Source organism: Manacus vitellinus, unplaced genomic scaffold (assembly GCF_001715985.3).
Source record: "Manacus vitellinus isolate BGI_N305 unplaced genomic scaffold, ASM171598v3 scaffold_46_pilon, whole genome shotgun sequence".
Lineage (NCBI taxonomy): Eukaryota > Metazoa > Chordata > Aves > Passeriformes > Pipridae > Manacus > Manacus vitellinus.
Window position 1 is genome coordinate 5694259 of NW_021940578.1, and position 20175 is coordinate 5714433.

The window sequence follows — 20175 nt, forward strand, 5'->3', positions numbered from 1 at the left end:
GATTCTGTGACCAGACTGCTGCCTGCTGCCTAAAGCACATCCCCAGCACAAACGTGCACAGAGAGGGTGCTTGAGAAACCAGTACGAGCCAAGAGCTCTGAGTGTCCCTCAGAGACCTTTCTCAAGCTGCTGGGACTCTCAAACCACTCTCATACCACAGCAAACCTGCCCAGACGCCAGAGATTGTTCCCCACTGGCATCAGTTGGCTCAAAGGAGCAATAAAGGGGATTAAAAACGTCCAGAGAGCCTCGAAATGCTGCCTGACTCTCAAATCACAGGCTGCAGAGTGACAAACATGCATAGAGGAGGAAACACAACTCCCAGTGAAACCCAGAGTCCCTGTCTGACCACAGGCCAAATTTAACTCTCTACATCCCATAAGTGGACAGAGAAGTTCTGCAGAGGAGCTTTGGCACTGCAGTGCCTGGTTTTGGATCCCTGCTGAACCAACTTGGGGCACAAGGGATGTTATTGAGGGGATGAAGCTCCTGCAGGTCTGACAGCAGCTCTGCCACAGTTCAGACACCAAAACTCTGCCCTCAGTGCCCTGAGTGACCTTGCAAGGTGCTCCCAGTGCATGTTTGCTCAGCACCTGTCCCATTTTTGCTCCCTAAATGCAACTTCTCAGAGAACCAGCTTGACTTTTAATCACATTTCTAGTCCCACTTATAAGAACAGACTCACTTCCACCACATAGCAGGAAAAAAAAGCACCCTTTAGAATGTTAGAATGCAGGTCAGGTCCCAAAAACAGCCACACACCCCCCTGAGAGCAGCAGGGATTGGACAGAGGGTTGCAAATTTTAACTGGGAATAACAGGGCAAGCCCATTTTGAGGGGGAAAAGACCAGAGTCTCCGTGTGATCTGCTGTGAAAAACCAGCAGCTCCCCCGAAATCAGGTGTGAGATGAGCAAGATCTCAAATTCTGTTAAACAACTCCCTCAGTTCCATAAAATCAAGGACACCCTGAGACATTTCCCCATCTTCATTCTGGTTGAATTAATCAGGGTCATGGTTATCCACACTCCCCACAAATTTAGTCTGTATCAAAACCAAGAGCAAGACAGTTTAGTTCATTATTTCTCTCCCAAAATCAGGCTTGAACGGACTTTTTACTACTATAACCACATTTCTAGTTAGCCACAAACTGTGTTCAGCCAAGGGCTTCTGGTAGGTTGTTGTAGCTAATTTATTTTTTGCCCCTTTTAATTACTTGAAGCTTCAATAGCTTTCTGAAATTCCATCACTGGGAAGTGCTGTACATGGAGCAGCCCAGAAATCCCAGGGATTGGGGGATCAAACACCTCACTAAAACAATTTCATCTGCCCATGGGTTGCTTGAGTGGAGATTTTTGGGAAGCAGGAGAAAAGAGTCAAAGACACTCCAAAGAGTCCTTTGGTGCAGGTTTATCCACTGAAATATGTAAACATCAAAGCCAGAGGCAAATGTCCCCAAAGTTTACAAAAGTCCTTGGAACATCCAGATGGCACATCCCAGAAAAAAATAAATAAAAAAAACCCCTGAAGTATATATATAAAAAGAAAAAAACAGTTAAAAAATTAAAATAAAATCCCATCCCTTTGCAGTGGGTTGGTTAAATCCCAAATCCCTCCACAAGACACTCGTGGCACATCCCAGAAAAATAAATAAATAAATTAAAAAAAACCCCTGAGGTATATATAAAAAAATAAAAAAAACAGTAAAAAAAACCCTAAATCCCATCCCTTTGCAGTGGGTTGGTTAAATCACAAATCCCTCCACAAGACACTGGTGGTACTCCCCAGTTTCTCCAGCCCAGGGCTGATTGACAGTTAAAATGAACGTTCCATGCTCGTGGTATTATTATTTAATTACTATGGCATGCAGGAGCAATCCCAGCAATAAGCAGGCAAGCCTCTGTTTTTTTTGGCAGAGGGAGCCTCCAGCAGCCAAGAGAGACCTCACAGCCAACTCAGGTATCCGAGGGGATGGGGAACAGCCCCGGAATCCCAGAGGGGATTTGTCCCTCCTTGGGATGGTGTTTGCAGGGCAAAGACACCCTGCAGGGATGGGGAACAGCCCCACAATCCCAGAGGGGATTTGTCCCTCCTTGAGGGGGTGTTTGCAGGGCAAAGACACCCTGCAGGAGTCAGGAGGAATCCTCGGGGTAAATCCAGGGAAATCTCCTTAAAACAGCACCTCCAAACCCCACAGGAGCCTTGCCAGGGGTTGTTAAGGAGCTTTCAGTCAGGTCTTTAAGCAGGACTTTAAGTCTGAACACAATGGCACCTTTCACTCCATTCCAGAGGGTGACACTGGAATTAGCCCAGGCTCTCCCTGATTTCCTTCCCAATGAGACACTTTGGGCTGGAATTTGGGTGCTGGATCTCTCTGGCTCCAGCCCCTCAGGGCCATTCAAGGTTCAGCCACAGGGAAGAAACCACTGGTCCAAATCCACACTCAAAAAGCAGAGTTTGGATCCTGAGAGGTTCCTGAACTGCATCTGGACTTCCCTGACGTTCCAGGATGTCAGGATCCAGTCCAAAAAAACCAACTGGAAACAGGCAAAAGTCCTTCCAGGGTCTGGGTGGAGAGAAGAACAAAGTCACCTCCACCTGTGAGCACAGTTTTACACCTAAAACCTGTGTTCTCAGAGTGGGTCAGGAAGGAAAGAAAGCACGAGAACTTATAATTTTGTGAGAGGAAAGCATCCTTTCCACCTGTAATTAGTGTATCCAAGAACAGACTCCAGACCATTCCAGTCCACAGCCCGTGCCTGAAGTGACTGCCCTGCAATTCTGCTCACTTATCTGGGAATTTGTCCCTCTGGAAGGAAATTGTATTTAAGAATCCTTTGTTTCGGTTTAATTTAATTTCCAGGCACAAAATGGACTTGAGTGAGCATTTCCATTTTCTCAATCCACGCATTTCTGTGTTGTTCCCCCTGATTTACACCAGCCAGGGTATTTGCCTGCTTCATTATGAAAATGAAGAATGAATAATTTCTTTCAGTAGTGTGTTTTACTTGGACCAGGACACAGAGTGACAGAGCACTCTTATTTTAGCCTGAAAACCCCCTGTGTCAGCTGCTAATAACTTACAGCTCTGCACACTCCTGCTTATTAATGAGATGTAAACCCAAGGTCCTGACCACTTGTGGTTTTTCAAAGCTCCCTCAAGAATTCTCCCCCAGAGCAGAAGCGTTAGGTTTGCTATCTCAGCCAAATCCAAGAGGGAATTCCTACTGAAATTCCCACTGTGTTCTGTGATTAAAAAATTACACTTCAACCACAAACAGGCTGCAGTGGTCACACCCTTAATGAGTTTAACGACTCTCCTGGAGCAGGGTCATTCTGGGTGAGAAAACATCATGTTTCTCATTATTTATTATCATTATTTGCACGTGGGCCATGAGGAATTGTTGTGATTCTGTGCGTTCTTTGTTCAGAAAATTCCCAAAACTTCTCTCGTAATATTCCAGAGTAAGACACGAATGTCAGACAGAAAACCAAAGAGAGCAACACCTGTTACAGGGAGGTCACAGCCCAGTTTCTCCCCTGGTTTTAGCACTTGTCAGGCCCCAAAATGCTTTTCTCTCTGTTCCACCTGCAGTCACACCCTGCAGGCTCAGCCTGAAATCTCTGTACAGAGGAGAAATTGGTCCAGGTAATGTCACGGAACCAGCTCCTGCTTTCAACTGGGAGCAAAAGACCCCCCAAGAAATAACTCAGGGAGATTTAAGTAGTAAAGCAGGTAGAGCAAAGCCCTGGTGTCTGCCAGAGCCAGGATTCCAGCTGGAAGGGACATCCAGGGGTTGTCTAGTTCATATCCATACAAATATCTCCAAGGGGGGTCAAGAGGATGGTGCCAAACTCTGCTCAGAGACAGGACGAGGAACAAAGGCCAGAAACTGGAACACAACAAGTTCCACCTCAACAGGAGGCAGAACTGCTTTCCATGAGGGTGGCAGAGCCTGGAACAGCTCTGGAACAGCCTGGAACAGCTCTGGAACAGCCTGGAACAGCTTTGGAACAGCCCTGGAACAGCCAGGGAGGGCTTGGAGTCTCCCTGTCTGGGGACATTCCAAACCCACCTGAGCAGGTTGCTGTGTGTCCCCTGCTCCAGGTGACCCTGCCTGGGTTGGACTGGATGAGCTCCAGAGGTCCCTTCCAAGCCAAACCACTCTGGGATTCTGGGATCCAACCCCCCCTCCCTGCTCTAAAGCCCCATGTGCAGGCAGGGCAAGGCAAGTCTGGCAAGTGGCAGCTGCTGGTGCTCCACCAAACCCAGTCCCAGGGAGAAGATCCAGGAGATCCAAACCTCTGCATCCATCCCTCATGTTCTACTCTCTCTCTTTTTCTTTTAGTCCATCTGTGTCAGAGAAGAAAACTCTCATGTGCTTGGCAAGCACATCACACTGTCAGCAGCTCTAAGATAAGACTGCAGAAAACCTATTTAAAAAAAAAAACCCAAAATAAAAATAAAACCCCAACAGACTCACTATTTCCACGGAAATATTGGGTTTATCAGATTTGAGGCTTCTGCTTCCCTGTTTTAGTAGAGGTTTCACCACATGACTCATGGACTGTGAATGTTAAAGGGGAGCTTTCTCCACTCCTGTTTTAAAAGAATTCCCAAGAGAGTTTTGTCCCAAACTGCTTGGCTTAATTAGAAGGAAAACACATCTACCTTTTCAACAGTAGGAATAAAAATCACTGCTCCCAGCTCATAATTCATTCCCTGCTCTGATAAACCCACCAGTTGGCCACAGAGTGCTCCAAGGTAAACACAGCCTTAATTTTTACTGCTCAAGGCCACAAAAATTCCATCTTTCCTGTTATGTGCTGCAGAGGATTAAATGGGACACTGCTGCTGCTTCATTTTCCTGTGCAGGGCATCCCCTCATGAAACAAAACTGCTCTCAGAGGCTTCAAGGCTCTGAAAGGTCTGTTTTCATAGAGAACAACCTCACATCAGGTAAGGACACCTTAACTATTATTTTACTTCTTCCCTTAGTGAATATAAATGGTGATGGTGTGGTGTAAAAAGCAACTTTTCCCCCAGAAATGGTGGCAATTCTTAAGCATTTACAGCCTGTGTAAAACCCTCCCAGAGCCTGGGCAGGTGCTACACAAACATAAAATACAAAAATACACCGTTTAAAAAGCGACACTTCACCATCCTGGGCTTCAGCTCAAAACAGATTCCAAGGAGAAAAGTTCAAACCCTCTGTAAAAATCTGGGGAGTGATTGACATCAAAGGTTTGGTTTGTCCCATCCTTCCTGAGCAGAACCTGCCCGAGCTGAACTCGCCAGCTCGTCCTGCAGCCAAACCTTTGCCATGGATATTTTAAAGCAAAGCATTTCGACACACAAACTTGCAGCTTCCAAACAATGTCTGCTTTAATGAATGCCCACGAGCCTCTGTGGTTTTGTTTTTTTTTCCCCAGCCCCAGTGGATGTGTGACTGCATCAGAATTAACCAGGACCGGTTCCTGCTTGTTTTTTTGCAATCAGGATGGATCCTGCTCGTGGTCCAATCCACTTCACATCAAGGCAAATTAACTCCAGAATAAACAGTGGCACCAGATCTGTCCGTGGCCCCTCTGCAAGGGCAGAGAGTGAAGGAGTTGTGGGGAGAGCCAGAAGTGATGGATTAAAAGCACCTCGAGAATTCAGCCTGTGCACAACCTGTGCCGGCAGAGCCCCGCCACACACACGCACAAAGAGGAGCTGCAGGAAGGCAGCTCACGGCCCCCCAGGACAATTCTGAGGGCACAGCCAGCTTTTAGATGCAGGACTAGTCCCCAGACCTGCCCAACCTTAACCAATTACTCTCACAACAGCCCGGAGTGGGATATTTGGGATGTCAGCCCAATTGTTCCCCCTCGGCCATGCCCCAGTTGCTGGCAGGTCTGTTCCCCCATTGCTATAGTGACTGCCAGCCCTAATGCTGCTGATCAAAGTCGTGCTGGAGAGGTCACTCTGTCCTGACAAGGGACATTTTTGTGTGAGCAGGGGAGGGGGAGAGAGCCTGTGGCATAGGGGAGACTCCCTTCCTGCTCCCTCTTCCAGTCTCCCTTCACTTCATCCTGCCCCTGCTCCTAAAACCTGCTCTTCCTTCTCTGCTATTCCCAAGCATTCTTCCCGAGCATTCTATGCAAATATTCATCCTAAAGGATTCTGGGGGCTCTGAGCAACCGAGTGGAAGTTTTCTGGGTGATTCTCCCAAACATTTAACATTTAACCCTGCCAAATTCACTCACCAGCTACAGCCACAGAGGTACCACACACACACACAGAGGCTTCACTTCCCATTTACACACAACTAGAAACCATCCTGAACCCTTTCCTAGAGCCACAACCACCCTAAACACATCACCTGACCACACCCAAAACCTTCTCAGCTCTGATTTTCGGCCACATTCTCCTGCACACAGAAAGCTCTGGCATTCTGAGATGTTTATAACGTTGTATTTGCTAAAGAAGGGTTTGAAATAACATTTCAGAGAGTTAAGACTTTGCCTGCAAGAGGCACATTAAAATCCCAGCATCATTCCTGTGACAGCCCACTTGCTTTAATTTTAAGTTGTTGCTGATGCTGTTCATACATCAGAACTTTAAAACATCTTTACCCTCAATCAGCTACAAGGGGACTGGAACTTCAGTCCTGGGTGTTCCAAAACAACCGTAAATTGGAGTATTCCAGTGTTTGCTCCAGCAAAGCCAGAAAATCAGTCATGCAAAGGCAAAAGAGGGAACATTTCTCTCCTTAAAAATCAAGCAGCATTTTAGCAAGATTGCCTGAAATCATTGGCAAAAGGAAGCAGCACCACTCTGCTGGCAGGACTGAGCTCTGCCAAGACACAAACACCCACCTTGGGATGCCCGTGCAGCTCCTCACTGTTGGACAGGGTGGTGTTGAAGGGCTCTGTGTACTGATTAGGTTCTTTCTTCACCTTCCTCTCTCTCTTTGCTGCTGAAACCCTGAAGAGGCAAAACTGCTGACACAGTAAAGTTGCCACAAACACCCAGGTGCACCCCTTCATTTTGGAAAGGGAGGGAGGGGCCAAGTCCAAGCACAAAAAAAAGAAAACCTTCACCACCAATAAAGGAAGAGAGTCCTCTCTCCAAAAATAAAAAGTAGCAGGGTCAGAAGTGCTAAAGAAGATCCTCTGGGCTGTGCAATGTCAGATGGGCAGCGAGATGGATGTGCTGGTTGCTGAGAGGTCTCTGCTCAAGCAGGACACATGGAAATGGTCCAGATCAACTTGTTTAAAATCTGGATTCACTCGGAGAAGGAGGTAAGTCCATTCAGCCTCTGGGAGCTTTACATAAATACAAGAGGCCCTGAAAAGTCCTGCCACCCACCTTGAAGGGTTGCTCTCCCTTCTACCCCCCTCAAATAAGTCTTCAGACTTGTTTTAAATGCACTCAGCTATGAGAAGTCAAACTGCTCTGGGCAAGAGTTGCTCAGGCCAGAGCTGACAACACGAACTCATCAGGGGGGCTCTGGTTGTTCCTCTTCACCAGGAGGGTTCACTTGCTGTCATTTGAAGCCTCATGTGGGGTTCAGAGCAGGTTTGGATGCGTTCCATCCGTTCCCTCTGGGCTGATCCTTCCCCCTTCCTCAGTGACAAGTCCTCATCCTTCCCTTCCAGGATGCTGGGGGACTGTAATCCAAGGTTGCTACAGCCAGTGCTCCTCTGGAGGGGCTGGAAGCATCACAGCCTTGTCGGGGGGGAAGAGAGACTTCTCACACCATTAAACTTAAAACGAGGAGAAACAAAGAATCCGAGGGCGTCCCCAGCTCCACCGGGAACAGGGAGAGTTTCCCCAAGTGTGGGTTGTCTCCCTCTCTAGCTGAGGGAGCTTTCCCTTTTCTCTGAGGATGAGCAGCAGCTGTCAGGGTGCAGAACCTCGTGGCTTTTGCATCCTCATCTCCCCTCACACCGGGCAGGATTTCAGGGACCTCGGAGGGTCTGATTTTTCCTGCTGCTCCTTTCCCCAGCTGCACGTTGGCAAAACCCTCCTCAGCTCCTGCCTTACCTCGGCAGAGAAGTCCTTCTTTCCCGAAGGAGTTTCCATCAACTTCAAGAAAAGCAAAAGAAAAAAGAAAAGAAAAGGGAAGAGAAAAAAAAAAAAAAAAGAGGAGGGATCACATTCTAATGAGCTGTCAAGCCTATTCTCTTCACATTCCTATTAGACTCCCTGATAAGTGGAGCTGGCCCGTGTGCCAGGCAGATTTAAATCAGTGCCCATTCCCTGCTCCCTCCCCTCAGCCCTGCTCTGTCCCTCCCCTTCATTATCTCGGAGAAATCACCATTTTTCTGGGAAGTTTGTAAAGCTGCACGGGGGAACAGGGGGTAGAGCTAAAAAATATGTGGCTTGGAATAAGCACTCGGCATCACACACGAGGATAATCAGAATGCTGCCTGATTTCCCAGGCTCTTCCCTGTTTTCCCTCAGCTCCCATCAGAGGGTGGCTCCAGGGGGGGCTGATTTCTTTACAGGGTGGGCTGTTTGTTAAAAATCCCAGAAACCCAGAGGTTCTCTGTGTCCTACCAGCACTTCAGGAGGGGATCTTGATGTACTTGGACACTGCAAATCTCTACCAGTTCCCCACCACCCAGAACAAATATTCCTGTTCTTCCCTCAAAGATTTTCCAGCTGCAAAGATTTCCCTGAGGCTGCGCCGTGAGAAAGTCCAGGAATGATAAAAGGTTGAAGATCACATCATTTGAAGTCCTTTATGCAGCCAGCAAGGGAGAGATCTGCTTTATTTTGGCAATTCCTTCACCAGAACTTCTGTAATCCAACTGTCAGCACAGATCTTCCTTGGATTTTGCAGCCAGGGTGGATCAGGAGCAAAGCTCAGGGAAACTGAGGCACAAACACATTTTTTTTGAGCTGCTTTATTTTGGCAATTCCTTCACCAGAACTTCTGTAATCCAACTGTCAGCACAGATCTTCCTTGGGTGGATCAGGAGCAGAGCTCAGGGAAACTGAGGCACAAACAACCTGAGCTGCAAAAAAAAAATAAAATCGAGAGGTGGAATAAAAATTGGTGGGTCAGAAGCAAAGTTCTGTTAATGTGGTTTGTGGAAACTGAGTCACAAACAACCTGAGCTGCAAAAATCAACAAGCAGAGCACGGATTTTTAATTTTTTTACAGCATCTTTGGGGAGAAATGGAGTTTAGGAAAGAAAACAGAGTAAGAAGGGCACTTACCCAGCAGCTCAAGAGTTAACAGCACATTACCCCTCCCCCAGCCAGCTCACATTCCATCAAAACTACGTGGCAGACTTTATTTGTTAATAATATTTAACTTTCTTTGGCGCCTTCTCATACTTAAGCCTCTTTTTTTTTTTCAGGTTAGTTGTAGACAAGCCATGAATTTGTAAAAGTGCACTTGATGACACATTAATAGGACAATCTGTCACAGCCCAGCTAAACAGCCTGACAGCTCCACACACCACAGCAGGCAGGGACAGCCAGGGCTGGGCTGGGCTTGGCTGGGCTGGGCTTGGCTGGGCTCTGCCTAAAGCCCCTTCCCCAGCCTGGCAGCAGCTCCTGGGACTGGGGGAAAACCAATCCCAGCTAATCCAAGGCGAAGGCGTTGCTGGTTTGGGCTGTAAATTTGGGACAGTGGTGGGACAGTGACAGGGTGGCACACACAGGGGTGGCTCTGGGCAGCCAGGAGGCTCTGAGGGTCTTGGGGACATCGTGGTGACACCCACAGGGAGTCCTGGGGGACCTACACAGAGCTCTGAGAAGGTGGTGACACGGGGACAGTGACATGGTGGCACCTGGAGAGGTGTCTCTGGGCAGCCAGGAGGTTCTGAGGGTCTTAGGGACATTGGTGACATCGTGGTGACACCCACAGGGAGCCCTGGGGGACCCACACAGAGCTCTGAGAAGGTGGTGACACTGGGACAGTGATGTGACAGGGACATGGTGGCACCTCCAGGGGTAGCCAGGAGGCTCTGGGGGCCTTGGGGACTGTGTTAAAAACTCCCCAAAAGATCCTTTTCCCACCTTTGGGTTCAAACAAGTGCTGGCACAGCTGGTGCCTCCCCTGCAATCCCGAATTTCCAACTGCCCACCTTGGAGTTCCCGTCCCAGCTGCAGCAGTTCCCAGGTCTCGCCGCTGCATCCGCAACGTCCAACCCCTATTTGCAGGAAAAAAAGAAATAAAGTAAAATTAGGGATATAAAGTCTCAGGTGGCACTTTCACAGCACAGCAGCTCAAAGATCTGGGAATAATGGGAAGGAACTCTCCAACTCCCTGACAGGAGGTTGTAGCCAGATGGGATCAGGCTCTTCTCCCAGGTGACAAGTGATGGGATGAGAGGAAATGGCCTCAGGGGAGGTTTAGATGGATATCAGGGAATTTTTTTTCATGGAAAAGGGTTGTCAAGCTTTGGAACGGGAATCACCATGCCTGGAAATGTTCAAGAACCTTGTGGATGTGGCCTGTGGGGATGTGGATTAGTGGTGACCACGGTGGTGCTGCGCTGACAGCTGGGCTTGATGGTCTTTAAAGGTCTTTTCCAACCTTAATGATTCCATGGAAGGCAAACAGTTTCTCCCTGGAGCTCAGCACCACCGAGGCACTGCCAGGGATGGTTGAGAACAGAACAGCAACAATCCTGCACGAGGGAAGTTTGGAAGCAGGGAAAATGTTGTAAGAAGCCACGTTAAGGATTCCAAACTGTGCAAGAACCCAAAGAGAGTGTTTGCAAATCCCATAAGTGTGAACAGAGCCAGGGAGGGAACCCAAGAGTCGGGCAAGGAACTTGTGATCCCACCTTTCAATCTCCACTTCTGCGGTTTTACTCCAGATAGGCCTCACCTGACTGTGCCAGGAATAATATCCAAAGGGCAAGAGGGCAAAAGCTGGGATTCCCCCACTTCTCTGTTGTAGATATAGGGAACAGAGATGGGGATTTTTGAAGCCAGTACAGTGGCTGACACCCCTCCCCATTCCTGCTTCATCCCAGCTAAAGGGCTGGAGCATGGAAGGAATCCTGCCCTGGGAGGGTGGGGAGGCCCTGGCACAGGTTGCCCAGAGAAGCTGTAGCTGCCCCTGGATCCCTGGAAGTGTCCAAGGCCAGGTTGGAGAATCTGGGATAGCGGAAGGTGTCCCTGGGTGGAACTGGATGATCTTTAAGGTCCTTCCCACCCAAACCATTCTGGGATTCTGTGCCAATCCAACATAAGCTCAGGCTGTTGGTTGATGTACACAGGCTCCAAGGCTGCCAGAGCTCCAGGAGGGTTTGGACAAGGCCCTCAGGGACAGGGGGGGATTGTTGGGGTGTCCTGGGCAGGGCTGATGATCCTCGTGGGTCCCTTCCAGCTCGGGATATTCCACGATTCCTGGAGCTGTTGGAACAAACCTGAACACACCAACGAACAAAAGAGCAGCTTTGGGAAGACTCACCCGGGGTTTAGGGTCGCTCCGGTCGGAGCTGCAGTGCCCGCATCCCACATTCCAGAGCCTCTCCGTGCCCGCATTCCCGACCCGGGATCGCTTCGCCATCTGCTGGCAAATCCATGGAAACGCCGACACACCTGGGAAAACGGCAAAAAATCCCCTCTCTGCTCCTCCAAAGGTTTCTCTCGGAGTGACCAGGTGGGAAATAAACCCGTTGAGGCAAAGCTTTTCCCGCCGATAAAAGTTCCCAATAAGCCCCTTTCCTTGCCCAGAAAACCTTTTCAATGACATGCTTTGAGTTCCTTCTCCACAGATTCCCTTTTGTACAATCTTTCCACTGAAAATACGATTTTCCTGCTTTCCTTTTGCAAAGGAAGGATCAGCTTGTTCACTGTTTGCCTCCCCGAGTTACAAAATAAGCCACTGATACCCAAAATTATTCAGAGACAGTCAAAAAACACCTTGAGAAGCACAAGGCTTAAGGGAATAATTGTAATTTGTAATTACAAATTTCGCCATAGTTGTTGTTTTCTCATCCATATTTACCCATTCCAGTTTCCTCCCAGTGATTCCTTTCCCAAAAAGAGTCCCACAGAAAGCCTCTGTTTTCTCATGAATGTTTATTATGAACAAACATTACAATGCAGTCATTCCCACTCCTCAGCACATGCTCGTAGCAAGGGAACACTTCCATGACCTTGAAATCTCGGGGGGGGGAGGAAGGTGATGACTACACAAAACTCCAGAATTTAAAAAAAAAATAAAATAAAATAAAATAAAAGAGATCTTTCAAGGCAACCACAAGATGTTGTGTAATTCCAGCTGCAAAAGCTCCCTCCCACCAATTCCTAACAGTTTGACAGAATAAATCCAGGGAATTGCAGTGTGAAAGTTGAGGGCCAGACATTTATTCCAAGATCATATAATGAAGGAGAGTTTTTAATTTGATTCCAGCAAGTAATGAACTGCTCAGGGCATGGGAATATTTCTGCCTGGGCTCCTCCATCCAATGATTTGGGTAATAAAAAGATCAGACACTGCATTGTTAGAAATTCTTAAAAAAAACCCACAAATCAGTAAAACCTACACAAAGGGGGATAAATCTTGTGGTACCAAAGGCAAGGAGACATAAAAATGTTCCAAGGGGTTTAAGGATTGCTCCCAGCTTCCAACAACTGGCACCTGGAATGGCTGGCAAGTCTTCCTCCAAATCCAGGGTTCTCAAGGGAAAAACTGTAATTGTGGAAGTTTTGGGTTTTTAAACACAACCAATCCTCAGGGGGGGAAAAAAAATGCAGCATGTCCAGGGTTTGACCAAAGGGGGTTTTGTTTCTGCAAACAAGAGACCCACCTTCAGATGCTCAGGTGCAGCTCAAGGCCAACTTCTTGCCATGGAATAAAAAGCCTTTTCTTCACCACCTCTGGCTGTTTTTCTCTGAGCTTGGAGAGGCCACAGAAGGTGCAAACACACCCCACCCGAGGTCTCCTTGCCTTTGTCTTGGGTTTTGTGGAGGAAGAACTCCCAGAAGAGAAGATAAGCATGGATAACCAACAGAAGGTGCTGTCTGGCAATAGCAGGAAAAGGCATGGCAAGGACACAAATTGGTTTGAGAGGTGCAACCTCCTTCTGCCTGGAGAAAAAAACCATGAGCCATCCCAAAAATCCCAGCCCTGCAGGAAAGCCATGGCACTCTCCTCCTTCCCAGCACACCCCCAGACCCACATGACTTGCTTCTAGGATTAAGCACATACGAGAGGTAAATGAAAAAATAGTTATAAATAAGATTTGGTAAAACCATAAAATAATAATAATAAAAAAACATAATCAAAGATTTTATAAATACACTTAAAATCCAGCCTTTTCCAAATCCCATCCTCACACCCCCTGACTCCTTCCCTTCCTCACATCAGGAAGAACTGCTTTAAGATTTCTTTAGCAAAGAGCTGTTCTGCTGATTTTGGTAATTCCTACCTATTGCAGAGAATTGGTCACATTTATTGGTGCTCTGAGCTGTTGGCTCATGGGTTGACAGGACATTTTTGCTTATAATTCAAGATACCAAGAAGCTGAGAGAGACAGAGAGTGAAAATCTGAAAGGGGAAATAAGACAGTTTCAAAACATTCTTAGACACATGAGGTAATTATTTATTTGGGCTCTTCAGAATAATTAAAATAAGACTATACAGTAAGTGCAGAGCTTTTATCCCTGCTACCACCTTGGACAGTTGTAGCATTGACAGTGTGTCAATTCTGAAAGGCACAGCAAGTTTGCCTCTGCTGAAACAAAGCTTTTGGGTAAAATGGTAAAATTCAAGCAGGAGGGAGAAAAATCAAGCAAACTCAATTTAAAAAAAAAAAACAGGTAATTTCAGACAGACTTTTGAACTTCAGTGTTTACCCACAGTGCTGGAAGCCTGTGAACAAACAGCAATATTTCATTTATCAGTCACCTGAAGGGGAACAGTGATGAACTCACAGCTAAAAGCTTCCACAATCCCAGGTGAATTTTGGGGTTGGCTTTTGGCGGTGGTGGTTTGTTTGTTTTATTTTAAATAGTGAACAGTGGAACTAATTTGAAGGGTTAATTCAGGCAGTGACACTTGAGATGGATTATCAGCTGGCTCTGAGGAAGCTGGTTTGTCACTGAGGCTCCTTTGCCTTTTTCCCTTCCCAAGGGCTGGGGTTGCCTCAATCCCCACAGCCTGAGGAATGCAGAGATTTTGGAACACACACTCAACTCTCTCCATTGGTGGGTGCAGTTTTATTATCATTTCACCAGTGGCCCCTTGTGATCAGAAGGAACTATTACAACTTTCCAAAAGAACATCTCCCAGAATGAAAATCTGTAAGTGAACAAATCCCAAACAACCCTGGAGATGGGTATTCCCTCCAGAGGCTGATTCCAAGGCTTTTTTTTCTTGCTAAGGGCCAACAACTGCACTTCTTGTAGCCCAAATAAAACCTTCAATGACACTGTGACAATTTAGACAACACATTTAACACACTGTGGTGTTATGTTCCCACTCATCTAATCACTACTGACTAGATATGCAATGATGGTCATTCTAGTTGGAAAAAAAAAGAAACCAGCAGTTTTCTGTAGCATCAAATGTTCACATTAACCAAACCCTTCCCAAGTCCACGTGGAACCCCTACTTGGATCACTGAACACCTGAACAGACTCTTCCCTACCGAAAATAAAATGATATGCAGAGAATGGCAGAGTTTTAAAAATTGTACAGTGAAGTAAAAAGCCTTATTTGCTCGAGATTTTCAAATTTCCAACGACAGATGGAGGACTGCTATAAAAAAAACATCAAAGCACTAGAAATGTAGTGTCTCATCAATAATGCTTTGACTTGTGAGAAACTACCAGAAGAGCAGCAAGAGTTTCTGCCTAACTCCAACTCCAACTCCCCACGAGATTTCTCCCAGCTGCCCCAAAGAAAAACAAAGAGTCCCACCACTCGCTCTGCGAAACTACCACTAGAATTTTGGTCTTGGGGGTTTTTTTATTTTGCTCTCCTCCTCACTCCTGGGCTATGCTCCTCAGGACATACTTGACTGTGTAGGCAAAGGCTGCGAAGCCCACGATGACGAACAAGTTCGCCAGGGCTCCGCCCAGCAGTCCGTGGTTGCGGTGGGGCTGCTGCAGCCCGGGGGGGTTGGCAGGGCCCAGGGCCACGTGCCCGTTGAGGAGGGGCAGCCCGTTCTGACCGTAGTGAGCGTCCCCGTCGGGCACCACGTCGGGCAGGGGCAGGGAGGGAGGTCTGTTGGTGAGCTCTTCTTGTGCTTTCTGTTTTTGTTTGATCTCCTGGAGAGGGAGAAAGAGAAAAAAAAAAAAAAAACAAACAAAAAGAGAGAGAGCTGAGGGGTTGGAAGCGAAAGTTGGTAGAGTTTTGGGTGCTTTGAAAGGGTTGCGAGTGGAATTTGTGGAGCTTTGGGTGTTCTGAAAGGATTGCAAGTGAGAAGCTTTGGGTGTTCTGAAAGGATTTTAAGTGAGAAGCTTTGGGTGTTCTGAAAGGATTTCAAGTGAGAAGCTTTGGGTGTTCTGAAAGGATTTTAAGTCAAAGTCGTGAAGCTTTGGGTGTTCTGAAAGCCATGAAGCCTCAAGTGTTCTGAAAGGATTGCAAGTGAGAAGCTTTGGGTGCTCTGAAAGGATTGCAAGTGAGAAGCTTTGGGTGCTCTGAAAGGATTGCAAGTGGAAGTCATGGAGCTTTGGGTGTTCTGAAAGGATTGCAAGTGAGAAACTTTGGGTGTTCTGAAAGGATTGCAGGTGAGAAGCTCTGGATGCTCTGAAAGGATTGCAAGTGAAAGTCATGGAGCTCTGGGTGTTCTGAAAGGATTTCAAGTGAAAGTTGTGAAGCTCTGGGTGTTCTGAAAGCCATGAAGCCTTGAGTGTTCTGAAAGGATTGCAAGTGAGAAGCTCTGAGTGTTCTGAAAAGATTGCAAGTGAGAAGCTTTGGGTGCTCTGAAAGGATTGCAAGTGAAAGTCATAAAGCTTTGGGTGTCCTGAAAGGATTTCAAGTCAAAGTTATGAAGTTTGGGGTGTCTTGAAAGGATTTCAAGTGAAAGTCATAAAGCTTTGGGTGTCCTGAAAGGATTTCAAGTGAAAGTCATGAAGCTTTGGGTGTCCTGAAAGGATTGCAAGTGAAAGTCATGAAGCTTTGGGTGTTCCAAAATGATTTCCAGTCAAAGTCATGAAGCTTTGGGTGTCCTGAAATTCATGGAGCTTTGGGTGTTCTGAAAGGATTGCAAGTGAGAAGCTCTGAGTGTTCTGAAAGGATTGCAAGTCAAAGTGATGAAGTTTTGGGTGTCCTGAAAGGATTTCAAGTGAGAAGCTCTTGTCTATCTTTTCCCCACTCTCCTGTGTGCAATAATTAAGACCTTTTAAAAGGCTTCCAAGATTGACAGAGCCTGGGAAAAATCCTGAACAATTAGTTTTTTGCATAGAGAAGTTTGAACAACTCCAGAAAACCGAAATATTGTAGGGCTGAATTCCCTTACCTCCACCACTTCAGGGAAGAGCTCACAGAAGACTTTATCTTTTAAATTAAATGCTAAGCTTTGTGCAGCGAGTTGTCTCTTCTGTGGAGAAAAGAAAAAAACATCAGCAGCAGCTGCAGAGAAATTCATTTGCTCCAATCCAACACCTGATGTCCCCCAAGAAGGCTGCAAACCACCAGCCAACTTCCTATCATTTACAGCACCACACTTGTGAACATTATTCACTACAGACATAAATGATGTTCTCAATCCTTCAGCCTGTGGGATTAGGGGGTTGTGTCAGTGTGACTGCTTGGCTGGCACATCCAGAGGAAGGAAAGAAGGACAAAATCCCAACCACACTGTTTATTTCTGAGATATCAGACATATCTGCTGGTTTGCCACTGCCAAAGCTGCCCCAAGGTCCTTCACCCCCTCTGAACTCACTGTGAACTCAGATGTCTCTATGCTGCCCAGTGTGGGGCCTTTTTCCACCATAAAACTAAGGAGGCCCGTCAGGATTGTGGAGACTGACCACGCTGGATTCCACGTGTCCGGGTGGAAATCGGTGATGGAGAGACACAACCTTCAAAAAACACAGCCAAGAGGGTTGGGTTGGCCATTAAAATCATCACACAATTAGGCACAGTGCTGAAAGGGTGTTAATTGCTTAAGTGGTAGAGAAAGGTCCTTACCTTGTGTTACACTTAAACCTTCCATTAGGTGTAATCATATAAATACTAGGAGGTTTAAAAGGGAATTCTCGGGGGAATATTAGTTTCCCATGATAATAGCCACCTGCATTACACAGAGAGAGGAATTACTTGTTTTGTATGAAGATTAAATCCTACACTGCTACTCAAAATGGCTTGTCTCCTTCTCCCCTTCTCACTGAGATCAAATTTTTCATCTTGTGCCTCTAAAACTAGGGAATAATAACCCAAACCTGCACCAGGTTTAGTCTGGAGGCAATTCTCTCACATTCTCTTTTACAAACAGTATTTGCTGCTGTCAAGTCTGGAATACATTGAAGGAAAACCAGCCAAACTGTATTTAATACAATCAAATGGGTTATTTTTCCCAGAAACTAAGTGCAAACACAACCCTCTGAAGAATCCCAAGCAAAAAAGCATTTCTGAGAGGCTCCACAAGACACTGTGACTACAACAAATTAACCAGGCTTTTACATTTCAAGCTTTCTCCAGAGAAATTCATAAAGGGAATTTTTACATCTCAGTTCACTGAGAACATTTCTGTGCTAAGAAAACGTGACTTTCTGAAATTATCTTTTGTCACATGCTCTCTAAAGTGAGCTATCTGCTCCAAAATCTTTAAGAGGAAGATCTCTGTCTTCATCTTCACCTCAATTTTATTTTATTAAACCCCTTGATAACAGAAACATTCCTGACAGCAGTATCACCATCTCTTTTCAACCAGCTTTCCCACTGACAGATCCTGGAGCTATTTTTAGCTGTATTTTGCCCATTCAAACCACCATTTAATCACTAAATGTTGCAAACACAACATGGCTTTTACCTTCATAGGGCGTCATTTCAGGTCCCCTCACAACATAGTGCCTGGGAAAAGAAGGGAATGGGAAAACACTGTGGATCCAGCACACAATCAGCCCCCAAAATCCCTAAAAAAATGAGGATCTTATCATCCAGCCCAAGCTTCCCGTGCTGAGGAGTGAGGGAGTCGGACTTGATGACCTGGAAAATCTTGTTCTCTCTCCAGTGATTCCAATTCTCATTCCCACTCTTACCATTCCAGGATATTGGATGGGAGGGGCTCTGCACAGATGTAAGGCACTGGATCTTTCTTAATTCTCAGGTAGTCTTGTTTAAGCCTCTGGGTTGCTGTGGTTGGTGCTCTCTTATTACTGTTGTTGCTCATCTAATTAAAAAAAAAATATAAATACAGTATTAGTAGACACAGAGCTACCCTCACTCCTGGGACACTGCTCCAGGTTTTTGCAAAATCCACTTTATATTTAAAATGTAAATTGAATAACCTTCACTTTTTTAAGTGGCAAGATCTTAACTAACACAGTCCCCAGAGACATCTGTACTGGATGATCCTTCCAGTTTGGGATATTCTATCCTAAAGGTCTTTTTGAGTAACTGATTTCCCTGTTCAGCTTTGAGATCTGTTCTGTAACTTTACATGTTTTAAATTCATCTGCTGTTTCTACACATCCAGTTATCTAAAAAAAACCAACAACAAAACACAATAATCTCGTTGCTGACTTGGAGGTGAAGGACTTGGAATTAAATCTGCTGCCTGCTAAGGACTGAATTTCCAGAAGGGAACTCCTGAGCCAGAGTATTCTCTTCCAGAGAAATAAAACCCCATCCAAAGGGAGACAAGGCAGTGTGAGGGGAGGAAATTCCCTGCTGTTTACAAGACAAAGAGAGAATTAGCCCTTATAATGCACCTCCAGAACACACTAATTAACAACTGCTGTTTGACTCACTTTCCCCTAAGAACTTTAGGGAATTACTTGGCTTTAAACATGGAATAAAAAAGGAAGATTTTACAAACACAGATAAGGCAATGCCCACAATATGACACGAAATACACGTTAAAATTCCTACAACCCTTTCTATTCCTTCTCTGCAAACAAGCAGCCGAGTAAAATTTATTAAAGAAACAACATTTAAACCACAAGCAACAGTTGTATTTGGTCAAATATTCCACCTCTACTCAGAATAAACCCTTTAACCTGCTTTTTGTCAGAACTGCTGCAAATCACTGCTTGAAACATCAGAGCATTTTTTTTGAAGCCATAACCTCCCGAAATCATAAAATTCAGAATCTTTCCCCAAAGAAGCCAGTTCTGACTTTAAAATATGAATTAAATAATACCTTTTTACTTCGACACGATTATTTGTTCTGATGTTTTTCAGTAATAAATCAAAGTAGTAGTAGTAGCAGTAATAATAATAATAATAATTCGAAATAAGCCCTCAGTATCTGATAATAATATTAATAATTTGAAATGAGCCCGCAGTACGTGATAACAATATTATTATTATTAATATATTATTATTAATAATAATAATAATTTGAAATAAGCTCTCGGTACGTGCTGCGAAAACACACCGAAACATTTTACCGCTTTAAGTGAGGTTACTGGCATTTTAACGCGCCTCAAAGCCTTACCTGGAAGAACACTTGTATCTTAAACACGGAAAATAAATGGCTACGACCGCAAAGGTAATTTCTCACCTGGGCAATACAATGGGACGAGGAGAAGTGAAGGAGGAAAGAAGACAAGGGGGGAAGGCAGGGACGGAGGGACACAGGGAAGGAGGAGAGAGGGAGGGAGGGATTGAGGGACGGAAAGGACTGAGGGTGGGAGGGGAGAAGGAGAGAGAGGGACTGAGGGACAGACAGAGGGAGGGGGGAAGAGGCAGCAGCCGGTCCCCGGGGCAGCCCCCGCTCAACTCTCGTGCCCGCCAGGCCCCGGGCGGCCCTCCTGCCGGCGGCGGAGGGAGGGACGCGGCAGCGGGCGGTCGGGCCGCGATGGCGGCGGCGCGGGCGGGCGGGCCGGCCGGGGTCCCCTCACGGCTCCGAGCCAAGATGGCGGCGCGGGCGGCACTTCGGGAAGGAGCCGCGGCGCGTCCGGGGCGCGCGGCCACTTCCGCTTCCGGGGCCGCCATGGCGGGCGCGGGGCCGTGAGGGGGCCCAGGACCGGGCCGGCCCGAACCCCACTGCGAACGCGGCTGCGTCGCACAAAGCCACACGATCACAGAATATGCTGAGTT

At 46.5% G+C, this 20175-nt stretch overlaps 2 protein-coding genes across 3 annotated transcripts in view; both read right to left on the minus strand.

The window, feature by feature from the left end:
- C1QTNF12 (C1q and TNF related 12) overlaps positions 1 to 7252 on the minus strand; it is a 20096-nt gene extending 12844 nt beyond the window's left edge. The window contains exon 1 of the mRNA XM_008925604.3: positions 6860 to 7252. Within this exon, the coding sequence (XP_008923852.1) occupies positions 6860 to 7030 (171 nt within the window). The 5' untranslated portion in view covers positions 7031 to 7252. The remainder of the gene's footprint in view (positions 1 to 6859) is intronic.
- A 4767-nt stretch (positions 7253 to 12019) lies between these two features.
- On the minus strand, positions 12020 to 19655 carry UBE2J2 (ubiquitin conjugating enzyme E2 J2). Of its 2 annotated transcripts, XM_018079529.2 has the most exons (8): positions 19637 to 19655; positions 18171 to 18301; positions 17942 to 17982; positions 17101 to 17203; positions 16853 to 16991; positions 16427 to 16507; positions 14980 to 15233; positions 12020 to 13509 (listed from the first exon to the last, which is right to left on the minus strand). In XM_018079529.2, exons 2-8 carry the CDS (start codon positions 18299 to 18301, stop codon positions 13470 to 13472), a joined length of 789 nt encoding a protein of 262 aa, XP_017935018.1. In that variant the 5' UTR covers positions 19637 to 19655; the 3' UTR covers positions 12020 to 13469. The 2 variants fall into 2 exon arrangements, with proteins under 2 accessions (XP_017935018.1, XP_008923853.1); XM_008925605.3 differs by lacking the exon at positions 19637 to 19655 and having other exon boundaries at positions 12022 to 15233.
- Between the last annotated feature and the right edge of the window lie 520 nt (positions 19656 to 20175).